The sequence below is a fragment of the Taurulus bubalis genome, assembly GCF_910589615.1.
Source record: "Taurulus bubalis genome assembly, chromosome: 2".
Lineage (NCBI taxonomy): Eukaryota > Metazoa > Chordata > Actinopteri > Perciformes > Cottidae > Taurulus > Taurulus bubalis.
Window position 1 is genome coordinate 19995889 of NC_136590.1, and position 11449 is coordinate 20007337.

An 11449-nucleotide genomic window follows, 5' to 3' on the forward strand; every position below is an offset into this window, starting at 1 on the left:
ACCGTGGCAAACAAGGCTACGTCAAATAAGATCAATCAAAACACTCAATTTAAAACATAAGGATTTGCTTGTGTGTCAATCATATGAAAGCAGGTCATTGTCACCAATAAAGCAATTTGTCATGCTTTTGTTTTGACGGCGAAACTCTCAGCACTTCCGGGTGTTGCTGTTGTGCGTCTCTGGCAGCTTTACGGAATTGTAAACGGATTATAAACCGAGGAGAGACGCTCAAAGTGTGCATAGTGAAACAGCTTCCTCCTCTCGGGCTGCTGGCCTCTCATTTGGTCCAAACCACCAGCATGAGTGATGATCACTGGAAATAGCTGATCCTCTAATTATGGCCGCTGTAATTGGGGCAATGGTTGCCGCGTAATGATTTATGCACGAAGCGGCCCGTGTCGGCCCGTGGACTGCAGAGGCTTTTTAATGAAGTGAGGCCTCCAGTTGATCTGAGTCTGACATACGTATTATACTAGCTTGAGGTACTTAGTATTTCCATTTTTTACAACTTCATCAGATTTAATCAGATTAAACCACCCTGCAGTTTAAGTAAATAGAATTTCCAAAAGCATAATCTGCAGCACTAAAAGGCGCCATGCACATCAATGCAGCAGTGATATTAATCCAAATCATCTGCATAACGACTCGCGAGGTCCTTTTGCGTTTAGCAGTGGATTCACAGTGTGGTATTAGTGCTTTTATTTTGGTAAAAGAACAGAACTATTTTTCCATCGTGCCTTTTGTCGTATTAAACGTATTTTGTAACATATCATGTGAGCGTTATTACTATCAGTATTCATAAATGTAAATTTGTTAGGGGCACTTTAAATGTGAAGGTGGGCGTGGTCAAACGCGCGTCACGTGATCTCACACGGAACTCATCTCTATAAGCGAGAGTGCGGTGGCCGGAGATGGTAGGTCTGTCCCTCGTCCACCCCAGGTAGGTTCATGGGCGGATTTGTAATGAAACGCTTCCCGTCAAAGGAAGTGGACACAAACACAGACGAAACCTTAATTATCTCTAAGGCTCTCTCTGGCGGGGCACACAGAAGTTACCGAGCTAACTGTAGCTAAGCTACACCGGGGGCCGGTGTCCGTACCTCGGTGAGCTATAACTAACTTAGTTAACTGTTAAGTTAGCCGAGCTCAGCGTAGCTTGTTCAGCTAACTTGCTGCTAGCTAGTTAAGTTAGCTCATGTGTTGCACTTTGCATTCTTTGTCTTATCAAACCGAACTTTAATACCGTTAATACCGTGTTTTGTGCAGCGGAATACCACGTTTATGATAACGTTATGCATGTTTAATAACCAGGCATTGTTGCATAACTCAAGGTAAACGGTGCTCGGTGTTGTGGAGGTTTAAACAAACTAATGTGTTTGTCGGTGTTTGATTCCGCTCTCCTAACGGACGTTTCCGGTTGCACTCGGCCCTTCCAGCCAGATTAAACGAGCCCAGCTGTCATGCCGGTCCTGGCGATGGCCGAGCCCGTGGTGGATCACCAGAGACGGTTTCAGGCCGCTGTGGATGTGATCCATAACCTCCCCAAGAATGGTATGTAGCCGTTTACAACCATCAACATTACGTCACATGCAAGGTGTTTGTTGCAATGGCTCATGGACCTTTATTATTGGAGGGGTGTAACTACAATATGCTGTACAGAGAGGAGAACCAAACTTAATTTATAAATCAGGTGGCTTAATGTGAGACTTTAACACTCTGCTGTTTTGTTGTATATATTTCGTTTTGTTGTATATTTTGAGCATCTTTCTTTCCTGTTATTTTTATGTCTTGCTGCTGTGACAAACACATTTCCCCTTGGGGATGAATAAAGTATATATCTATCTGTCTATCTGTCCCAGTTGTCATCTAAACCAGCAGAACAATGACACATCCTACTGTTATTACTAGGGCTGCAACTAACGATTATTTTAATAATTGATTAATCGGTTGATTATTTTTTCGATTAATCGATGAATCGGATAAAACTTTTTTTTTTATTAAAAAAACGTTCATTTCCAACCCTTTATTCAAAAACAGAAGTGACAGTGCAAAACATCTTCAGAAAGTGCACAAACAGGTTGCTCCTTGAACATCCCTGAGCTGTTAATTAAAACAATAAAATGGACTAACACTAAAAACATACACATGTATGCTTTACATCTGCCAAATGTGAGCCATTGTTACTGTAATTGATCCTTCCAGAGGCTGCATTTACATACCCTGCTTTATCAATATGTATGAAATACTGGGACAGAGGGAAGCTGTACTGCTACATATAGAGCGTCCTCTTCCTTAAACTCTTTCATTCTGGGTCTCTTATGACCACGACGTCACGTTGTTGGCTATGCCCAACTACGTGATTTGCTTCATTCTACTTTGAGTAAAAAAAAAAAAAAAAACCTGCAGCCAGATCCGCCGGTGTGCCGGTTTAACGTTACTGAGTGACAGAGTGAACTGAACCAGACCGGGGGGTGACGGCATGTTTCATCACGTTACGTTTTTTTACAAACAAGACTGAACTGTAACGGAACATAGCGTAACTTTAACGACAATACACAACCAAACACGTTAGCTAACATGATAGCAAGCTGACTAGCTTCCATTAAAAACAAGTTTGAGGAACATGAAGACGCTGATTGGCCAAGACTCGACTCATCAAAGATCTTCTTTTTTTGAGAAGATCACGACCTCAGCTTTTCTCGTGTCTCACTCCAATCTGGAGTGAGACAGTTGCTCTGCGCCGTTCTTTTTTTTTTTTCTCCGCGACTTATTGCCCGGCGTAATAATCGCGCGACACAACGAATCGATAATGAAATTCGTTGCCAACACTTTTGATAATCGATTTTTATAGATTTTATCGATTCGTTGTTGCAGCTCTAGTTATTACTACATGCATGTCAAACGGAAGTGTGGCTCCTCATGATGGGTTAATGTGTGCTGTTTCCAAAAAGAAGGCCACACTAAAACGGCCACTCTCTTTTCCAATGGAGTTTGGCCTTCAGCAAATTTTATTGCAACAACTACTTTGAAGTTGACAGTCCCCTTTGTCCCCAGTAAATGGAGCAATAAGCAGACCGGTAGACGAAGCTCACGAATGTCTCTTATCCTGCAGGTTCCTACCGTCCATCATATGAGGTCATGCTGCGTTTCTACAGTCTGTACAAGCAGGCGGTGTGTGGACCATGTTCAGTGGCTCGACCCGGCTTCTGGGACCCAGTGGGTCGCTACAAATGGTGTGTGAGTGTGTGTGTGTGTGTGTGTGTGTGTGCTAGGCTTCTGTGTCGTTGTCTTCAAGAGTCAGGTTATTTTTCATAACACCATGCAGTTCATACTCTACATCGGATCAGCGTCTTGCTGACGGGAATCTTGACAGGGCACGAGGCTTAGCGCTGAGGCTAATGTGGGGTCAGTTGAACTTGATGGTCGCTAACGCTTCCTGTCAGGTCAGTTCAGTTCACTTCTAACAGATTAAGAAGGTGCGAGCAAATCCTTAAAGGGACAGTTCCCTAAGTTTTGAAGTGGGGTTGTGTGAGGTACCCAAACCCAAAGTCCCCCCTAAGGCCTTAAACCCTGATCCAATAAAGTCCCTGAATCCTCAGGGACTTTATTGGATGTCACCTGTTAAAGGGTTGACTGTGAAGCTACAAAGGCTTGAAATAGTGTAAATACGAATGGGACTCTGCTGCAACGTCATGTGATGTACAATTGTGGGTATTTAAAAAAAAAAAAGATACTCCCTGATCTGAACGTCTTCCAGACTCTTTCCTCACGAGATGAGAAGTCATTGTCAAATAATGTACTTGTTTTGGTCCAAATGGCTTCAATTCAGTTTATTTTATATAGCCCAACATCACAAATACAAGTTTGCCTCGGAGGACTTTACAATCTGTACACATAACATCCCTGTCCCGGGACCTCACATCGGATCAGGAAAAACTCCCCCAATAACTAAATGAAATGTTTAACGACTAAATCTGTGAGGGATATAGTTTCTGCTTCATCTGCTTTGTGAGTTTATGTTCCATCTTTAATCCTTAGTGTTCCTGAGTAAATGTAATATTTTTTTTTTTACATCTCTGGCTTTCACTGGTAACCCAGTGTTTACTGATGCTATGCATTGTGGGTAATTGAGGCAAAGTCTGCAGAAATGCAGATTTACAAAGAGTGTTCATAAAAGGCTCAAAATGTCTGCGAGAGAGCTCTCAAACAGTCCTGGACTTTAACCCCTCACAGTTTGTAGGAGCGTGCCTCAAAGTCTGCGCGTGTGGAGATAGGGATTGGGCCTTAAAACTTAAAAGTCAAACTAATCTATACTGTTTTTATGAGGGTTTTTTTTATGAATGGAGTCTGGTGGCTTTGGGGAGAGCATAGATCAGTTTGACTTTCAGTAATCTCAGTTCTCATGCCGGAAAGGACTGTCTGAATACTCTCACGCTCAGTACCCCCTGGTATGTTTGAGTAGTCCTGTCGGTGTATACTGGCATTTACAGTATTGCGTTTTCACTCTGAAATTTAAATAACGGCATTAATAATAACAATAATAATCATTTTATGTAATTACATTTTTTTAATCTGGCTCTGCGCCATTGACAGATTGTCTTCATGTTCGAACTGGTTTCGTGGATTTGGAGTTTGTCGGGGTTAAACGTTGTGGAATAGTGATAGTCGATACCCGGAGGGGTTGAAAGGAGATGCGCATCTCTAAAACGTTGCGATTCTACGTAAAAACAAGTGGTGCTAACATTAGAAGAGTACGTTGGTACATCTTTAACTAGTGTTAGCACTTCTGTGCTATGCTAGCTACTGAAGGTATACTAAATGTATACATGTGCTGCTTTAGCTTTTTAATGATTGTGAATAAAGTCCTATCCGGCTTTACATGAACACTGTTGTTCCTTCATTGAATTGTCTTCCGTCTCGATCACCATGGCGATGTGGTGGTTCCCTTTTTACTAGGGCTGCAACTAACGATTATTTTAATAATCGATTAATCGGTTGATTATTTTTTCGATTAATCGATGAATCGGATAAAAAATCTTTTTATCAAAAAAGCGTTCATTTCCAACCCTTTATTCAAAAACAGAAGTGACAGTGCAAAACATCTTCAGAAAGTGCACAAACAGGTTGCTCCTTGAACATCCCTGAGCTGTTAATTAAAACAACAAAATGGACTAACACTAAAAACATACACATGTATACTTTACATCTGCCAAATGTGAGCCCTTTTTACTGTAATTGATCCCTCCAGAGGCTGCATTTAGCATACCCTGCTTTATCAATATGTATGAAATACTGGGACAGAGGGAAGCTGTACTGCTACATATAGAGCGTCCTCTTCCTTAAACTCTTTCATTCTGGGTCTCTTATGACCACGACGTCACGTTGTTGGCTATGCCCAACTACGTGATTTGCTTCATTCTACTTTGAGTAAAAAAAAAAAAAAAACCTGCAGCCAGATCCGCCGGTGTGCCGGTTTAACGTTAACGAGTGACAGCGTGAACTGAACCAGACCGGGGGGTGACGGCATGTTTCATCACGTTACGTTTTTTTACAAACAAGACTGAACTGTAACGGAACATAACGTAACTTTAACGACAATACACAACCAAACACGTTAGCTAACGCGATAGCAAGCTGACTAGCTTCCATTAAAAACAAGTTTGAGGAACATTAAGACGCTGATTGGCCAAGACTCGACTTGTCAAAGATCTTCTATTTTTGAGAACATTACAACCTCAGCTTTTCTCGTGTCTCACTCCGATCTCAGAAACGCTGGCCGGCCAGTTGCTCTGCTCCGCTCTTTTTTTTTTTCTTCTCCGCGACTTATTGCCCGACGTAATAATCGCGCGACACAACGAATCGATAATGAAATTCATTGCCAACACTTTTGATAATCGATTTTATCGATTCGTTGTTGCAGCCCTACTTTTTACGCTGTGATGTAGCTTTAGATTTAGCAGTTTGACTTCCTGGATTTATCCTTCAAACAGATATTGTAGACCTTTCTGTCTGAAGGGTAGATAATATTTAAATGTAGATAATATCTCTTCAGTGAGTGCAGTGACAGTGTGGGCTCCGTGGTAGCTCTGACAGCTTGATGGAGTAGCATCAGGGGTTAGCAAAAGGTCAATTGACACTGAAGAATGAAACTGTGTAATTACTAATCAAACCTTGGAATGCTATAATTAAGAATTCCCACGGCACAGCAGTACAGAACACTGTGTGGCCAAAAGTACCGTAGTTTAACTGGATGCCTTGTAATGGCCGATAGTTTGTTTTGTTTTGACCGGTTGTTCTTATTCTTGTGTCAGGGATGCCTGGAGACACCTGGGAGAGATGAGCAGCGAGAGCGCCATGGCAGCATACGTGGACGAGATGAAGAAAGTGGCACAGGAGGTACACGACGCATGTGCATTGCATTTTAAAATTAAAGCTGCGAGCAGCTGTGAGCGGGTCCTTGCTTATCCCGGCACATTTGGGGTAGCTGGCGGGTCGCCGACTGGCCTCAGAAGGAAACCGGCTAAACCCATGCATGGTCTCAACAAACGCAGGGACCAGCAATTAATATTTACAGTTTAATCCTGGCAGCGCAGTAGAGCTACTTAGGTTTCAGCGTCACTGGCATTCGTCATGGTTCCAAATTACACGGGCGAAAGGCATGCTGGGAAAGACTGTCTCAGCGTTGGGCGGCGAACAGCTGTTTGTGTGGCGTGTCTTCCGGTCTGTCTCTTCCTGTTTTGTTTTGTGCGCGAGCGTTACCCAGCATGCAATTGGGCGCTGTCATTTTTATTTAAATCCGATGCTGTTTGGCTGATTTCCTTTGGCCAGTAGGTGGCGCTACGACAATGTGAACATATACTGTGTATCATGTTTCTGTACGTGAAAAGTAGACCAGGTGATTTAAATTGCATGTAAATGGGATGCAGTTTGGTATATTTAGTTTGGCCAATAGGTGGCGCTAGTACGTTACTATGAATATATAAGCATCTTACATTTAAGCAATAAGGTACCATGAATATGTTTTATATTTCATGAATAAGGTACGATGTGATTTACTGATCAGGCCGGTTGAAAGCAGGGTCGATGATGACACACACACACACTCAGTACACACACACAGTCAGTACACAAACAGTCAGTACACACGCACACACACACACACACACACACTCAGAACACAGTCAGTACACACACACACACACATGCATTTGTCATGTACATGTCCTCAGGCATGGACCAGTATCATGCATGAGGAGTATTGGGGTATAGCATCATGTATGGAGGAGTTACAACAGCTTTCTCTCATATAGCGGTTAGCTCAAAGTAGGCGCGTCTTTGCGTCCCCGTAAACATCAATTCCCAAAAGTGAAAACGCGCACGGAGCACAAGCCATACTCCTGAGGGTGTTGTTATCACTTTAGAACAGCATTTAAGTCGATTGTATGAAATTTGTAGGAGGAGTAGTATTTGGCGTAAATGCAAATATATGCTAAAATTAGCATAAATGGGCCGAAAATGGCAAATTGGCCGAAGTACTGTAGCGCCCCCTATTGTTCAAATCAGATGCCTGATTTATTGCAAGTTAGGGGATGCGATATGCACATATACCCCAAGTTTGGAGTCGTTTGTCCAAATAGTTTTAATGTTATGAGTGTTTAAAAACAAGACACGCCCCTAAGAGGTTGATTGGTCGATATCTCCTCAACGCAATGAGATATGAACGGAATTCCAATGCAGTCTTGATGATCCAGTGCCATTGATGATACGTACCAAGTTTGGTATGAAACGGACAAAGCGTTTAGGAATCAACTACAATAATGTGTTTTTCACAAAATCCAAGATGGCGGAAAATATTCATAGGCGGCCTTTATGGGTCTGAGAGGCTTTTTTGTAGAGCAGGTGGAGATGAACATGTGTGAATTTTTTCAAGTCAAAAAAACATTCTGGGTGAGGGGCGTCGCCGGTCCAACTTGTAGGGGGCGCTAGAGAGTCATTTTTTGAAACTTTTTTTCCCGGCTTTGATACATCCCTATTTTCACCAGGCCTGACAAGTGTTCCAAATTTGGTGAGTTTTTGAATATGACAAGTCCCCTAAAAAGCGGTCCAAAGTGGAAAAATAAGGATCAGAATAATGAAAAATAATCCTGTGTATTTCAATAGTGTCCTCTCGGGACTGACTCTGTCAGTCGCTCGGACCCTAATAATAACCCTTTGTATTTCAATAGGGTCCTACTCGGACTGACTATGTCAGTCGCTCGGACCCTAATAATAATAACCCTTTGTATTTCAATAGGGTCCTCTCGGGACTGACTACGTCAGTCGCTCGGACCCTAAAAAGAATCCCAGCAATTTCAATAGGGTCCTACTCGGACTGACTACGTCAGTCGCTCGGACCCTAAATATATATAATTTGTCCCCCTACACCTTGACGTGAAGCAGATGAACACAGCGACGTGTAATTAGCGTCCGGTGAAGAATAAAGGTTTCCTCTGGCTGCAGGTCGTTGACACCATGCCCATGAACGACAAAACGGCCTCGCTCTTCCACCACTTCGAGCCCCTCTACCTGGTGATTGACGACATGCCGCGGCCTGCAGAGTCTCTGGTTGCACTCGGTGAAGGTCAGTGACCCTGAACCTAAAATACAAATGAGATTTGTTTTAAATTGGAATACATTCCTGCTTACAGTCTCTCAATATATTGAATCGTAACTTCTGTTTGGTGCCGTATGACGGAGCAGCGTAGGAAGTGAGCAGACCTGTGGTCCATGTAGACTTTGGTTCATGGTTTTCACGATGTGGCCGTAGGTAAAAGTCTTTCCTCCTTCGGTGTAGGTTGTGAAAGCAGTGAGCACACTGACGGGGCCACAGAGGAGGTGAAGGATGAGGGTGAGGCGCAGGCCGGTGTTGAAGAAGAGGGGGCCAATCCAGATCAGGAGCTGAACCCGTCTGAGGTCATACGCCTCACTGGAAACACCCTCCCTAATGGTATGTAACGATACGGGTCACAACGCCGTCTGACAGAATCATCACAAATACAGCTTAATGAAGACTTTTTTCCTCCCTGCCTCTGCTCTGTGTGATCTATATCTATATTGTGTTTATAAGAGTCGACTTCACTTTTAAAGCCTCGTTCCAAGTTTAAGTTCAAAGGGTTACTGTGACTCTGAGAGGAACTGAAAATACGTCTGTTGGCCTTTTTGCATCCCTCGTGATCCCACCAAAGGAAAGAGGAAGCTTCAGGTTTCGTGTGAAACTGCTCACTGAAAGGTCTGTGGATTATCCAGAGGGACCGGATCACAATTTCTGGAAAGAGCCATTGCTGTGTTGAATTTTATAAAAGTATAGAGTAAAATATAGTCCCAATATATAAGAGAAAGTGCAGACATCTCTATAATAAATGAATAAAAACCGTTAAAAAGCAGGCCATAGAGCATGTATTTAACCAAACGCCAGTGGAAACCGGTATGACATCACAGAATCAGCAGTCCGTAGAGGTGCAGGCAGAGCATTCCATTACTTACTGCCTCAAAAGCTCGTTCACTGCGGGTCTTAAGGCGAGTGTGTGTGGGACACACAGTAAATTTAACAGGTTGGACCTGAGGTGGCCGGCTAGTAAATAAGGGCGAAGTAGTTCAGCCGCATATGCAGGAGTCTGACCGTGCAGAGCTCTGTATGTAAGAGTGAGGATTTTAAAGTGGATCCTATACTCTACAGGGAGCCTGTGAAGAGACTAAGAATGGGGGATGTGAGACTGCTATGTGTCCTCGTCAGTAATCTGGCAGCAGCATTCAGGATTACCTGCAATCGGTTGATCTCAGACATACTGAGTGAGGAGAAAAGGGCGTTACAATAGTCAATACGAGAAGAGATGAAAGCATGTATGATCACCAGCTGTTGATAATTCATACCTCAGTTAATACAGATCTCTCAGTTTGAAGAAACAATATCTAGACAGCTTAACATGGGGTTCAAATGTACCTCGTCTCTTGACTCCAGAATGCTTGTGCTTCTGCAGACGCTGGTGTGTGTGAGGGTTTGGTGGTGACCAGCGACTCAGAGAGCGAGATCTTCTGCGACTCTGTGGATTCGGTTGAGCAACTCGGCAACGTCAAGGTACGACTCGCATCCCCCAACACACTCATCACGCTGCCCAAGTGAGCAGGAACGTGACACTTTTAAATATTTATTTAACTGTTTTAAAGACTGTTGTACAATCACAGATTCCTCTCATCAAGACCAACGGTTTCCACAACGGCCACGTATCCCCGGAGTCGTCTCCCGTTCAGAGCCACCAGCTGGAGGGCGGTCTGGGAGTGCGACAGGTCGGGGCAGGTGGAGGTGGAGAGGGGGCGGAGGATGGGAGGGGTCCGGGTCCCAACAGGAGGGGTCGAGGCACCGGGCGGGAAGGTTCCCTCCACAACTGGAGAGAACGTAAGCTGCTGCAACAGGAAGGGTTCAGTGATGGTGAAACCCAAACACTTTGGGGCTCCACAAAACTGACTGCATGCACTGTGTGTAGGTGGTGTTCCTCAGGGTGGTCCGAGGTTGGGGGGCCCCGCCGGCGGCGGCGGAGGGGCGGGCCGAGGAGGAGGGGACGGCTCAGAGGGAGGAGCCGAGAGGCTGCACGACGCCCACCTGCAGCAGCAGATCGTCCTGGCCCTGCGGAGGCTCCGAGAGGACATGAGGAGTGTGATGGACCGGCTAGAGGCTGTGGAGAGGCTCGCCGCCACACACGTAAGCCAACGGGTCGCCCAAGTAACAGCTGACGTTCATGCAGATGTCAATGTTTGCTTTTGCTTCATTAAATGTCGTCATAAACATTCAGAAAGCTCTCGTTACCACTTTTTTTTTCTTGAAGCTTTAAAAGTAAAAATGCTAAAAACCTGTTGTGGAAACGGTGCGTTTGCTGGGGACTATTTTAGTGCAGAGTTTCTCAAATGGGGGTACTTTTGAGTACTTTAAAAGGGTATGTGAAATTAGAAAAAAAAAGTGTATTTAAAAAAATATGATTCATACAGCATTTTCAACCCAAATTGTTTCACGTATTCCAAAGAATTGTCTCCTGACTTTCTTCTCTGCCTTCACTGCCGTTTATGTGCGACAGGCCCAGGGCTCCGAGTGGAGGCCGTGTCTACAGTGTGCGGCTGCAGCATCCAAACAGCAGGTAAGGGGGAATCGGCCTCTCGGCCCAATAAGATGACAAGCAGCTAGCGTTGCTGGAGTTGTTCCCAATCCGACAGCAGTATTAATGAGTGCTGTGACGTTCCCGGTGAATAATGAGGCGTTTGACTTCCCTCTCAGGAGGACAGGTGGTGGCTGTTTGACGTGTCGGGTCAGACCGTGGTCCTCTTCCTGCTGTGGCCGTTCGTGGCCCAGGGTCTGGTCTCCCTGCTGAGGAGGGCCCAGCGGAGGAGTCGCACGTCTTCATGAGCCCCGACACATCCGACC

General features: G+C 44.4%; 1 protein-coding gene across 1 annotated transcript in view; it reads left to right on the forward strand.

Moving 5' to 3' along the window:
• The first annotated feature begins 897 nt into the window (after positions 1-897).
• Positions 898-11449, forward strand: part of acbd4 (acyl-CoA binding domain containing 4) — an 11278-nt gene continuing 726 nt past the window's right edge. Inside the window, exons 1-11 of the mRNA XM_079237664.1 lie at positions 898-940; positions 1437-1551; positions 3113-3233; positions 6312-6396; positions 8500-8620; positions 8834-8986; positions 10017-10114; positions 10222-10432; positions 10521-10735; positions 11106-11165; positions 11303-11449. The exon at positions 11303-11449 is cut by the window's right edge and continues 726 nt beyond it. Of these exons, the coding sequence (XP_079093790.1) occupies positions 1461-1551; positions 3113-3233; positions 6312-6396; positions 8500-8620; positions 8834-8986; positions 10017-10114; positions 10222-10432; positions 10521-10735; positions 11106-11165; positions 11303-11431 (1284 nt within the window). The 5' untranslated portion in view covers positions 898-940; positions 1437-1460 and the 3' untranslated portion in view covers positions 11432-11449. The remainder of the gene's footprint in view (positions 941-1436; positions 1552-3112; positions 3234-6311; positions 6397-8499; positions 8621-8833; positions 8987-10016; positions 10115-10221; positions 10433-10520; positions 10736-11105; positions 11166-11302) is intronic.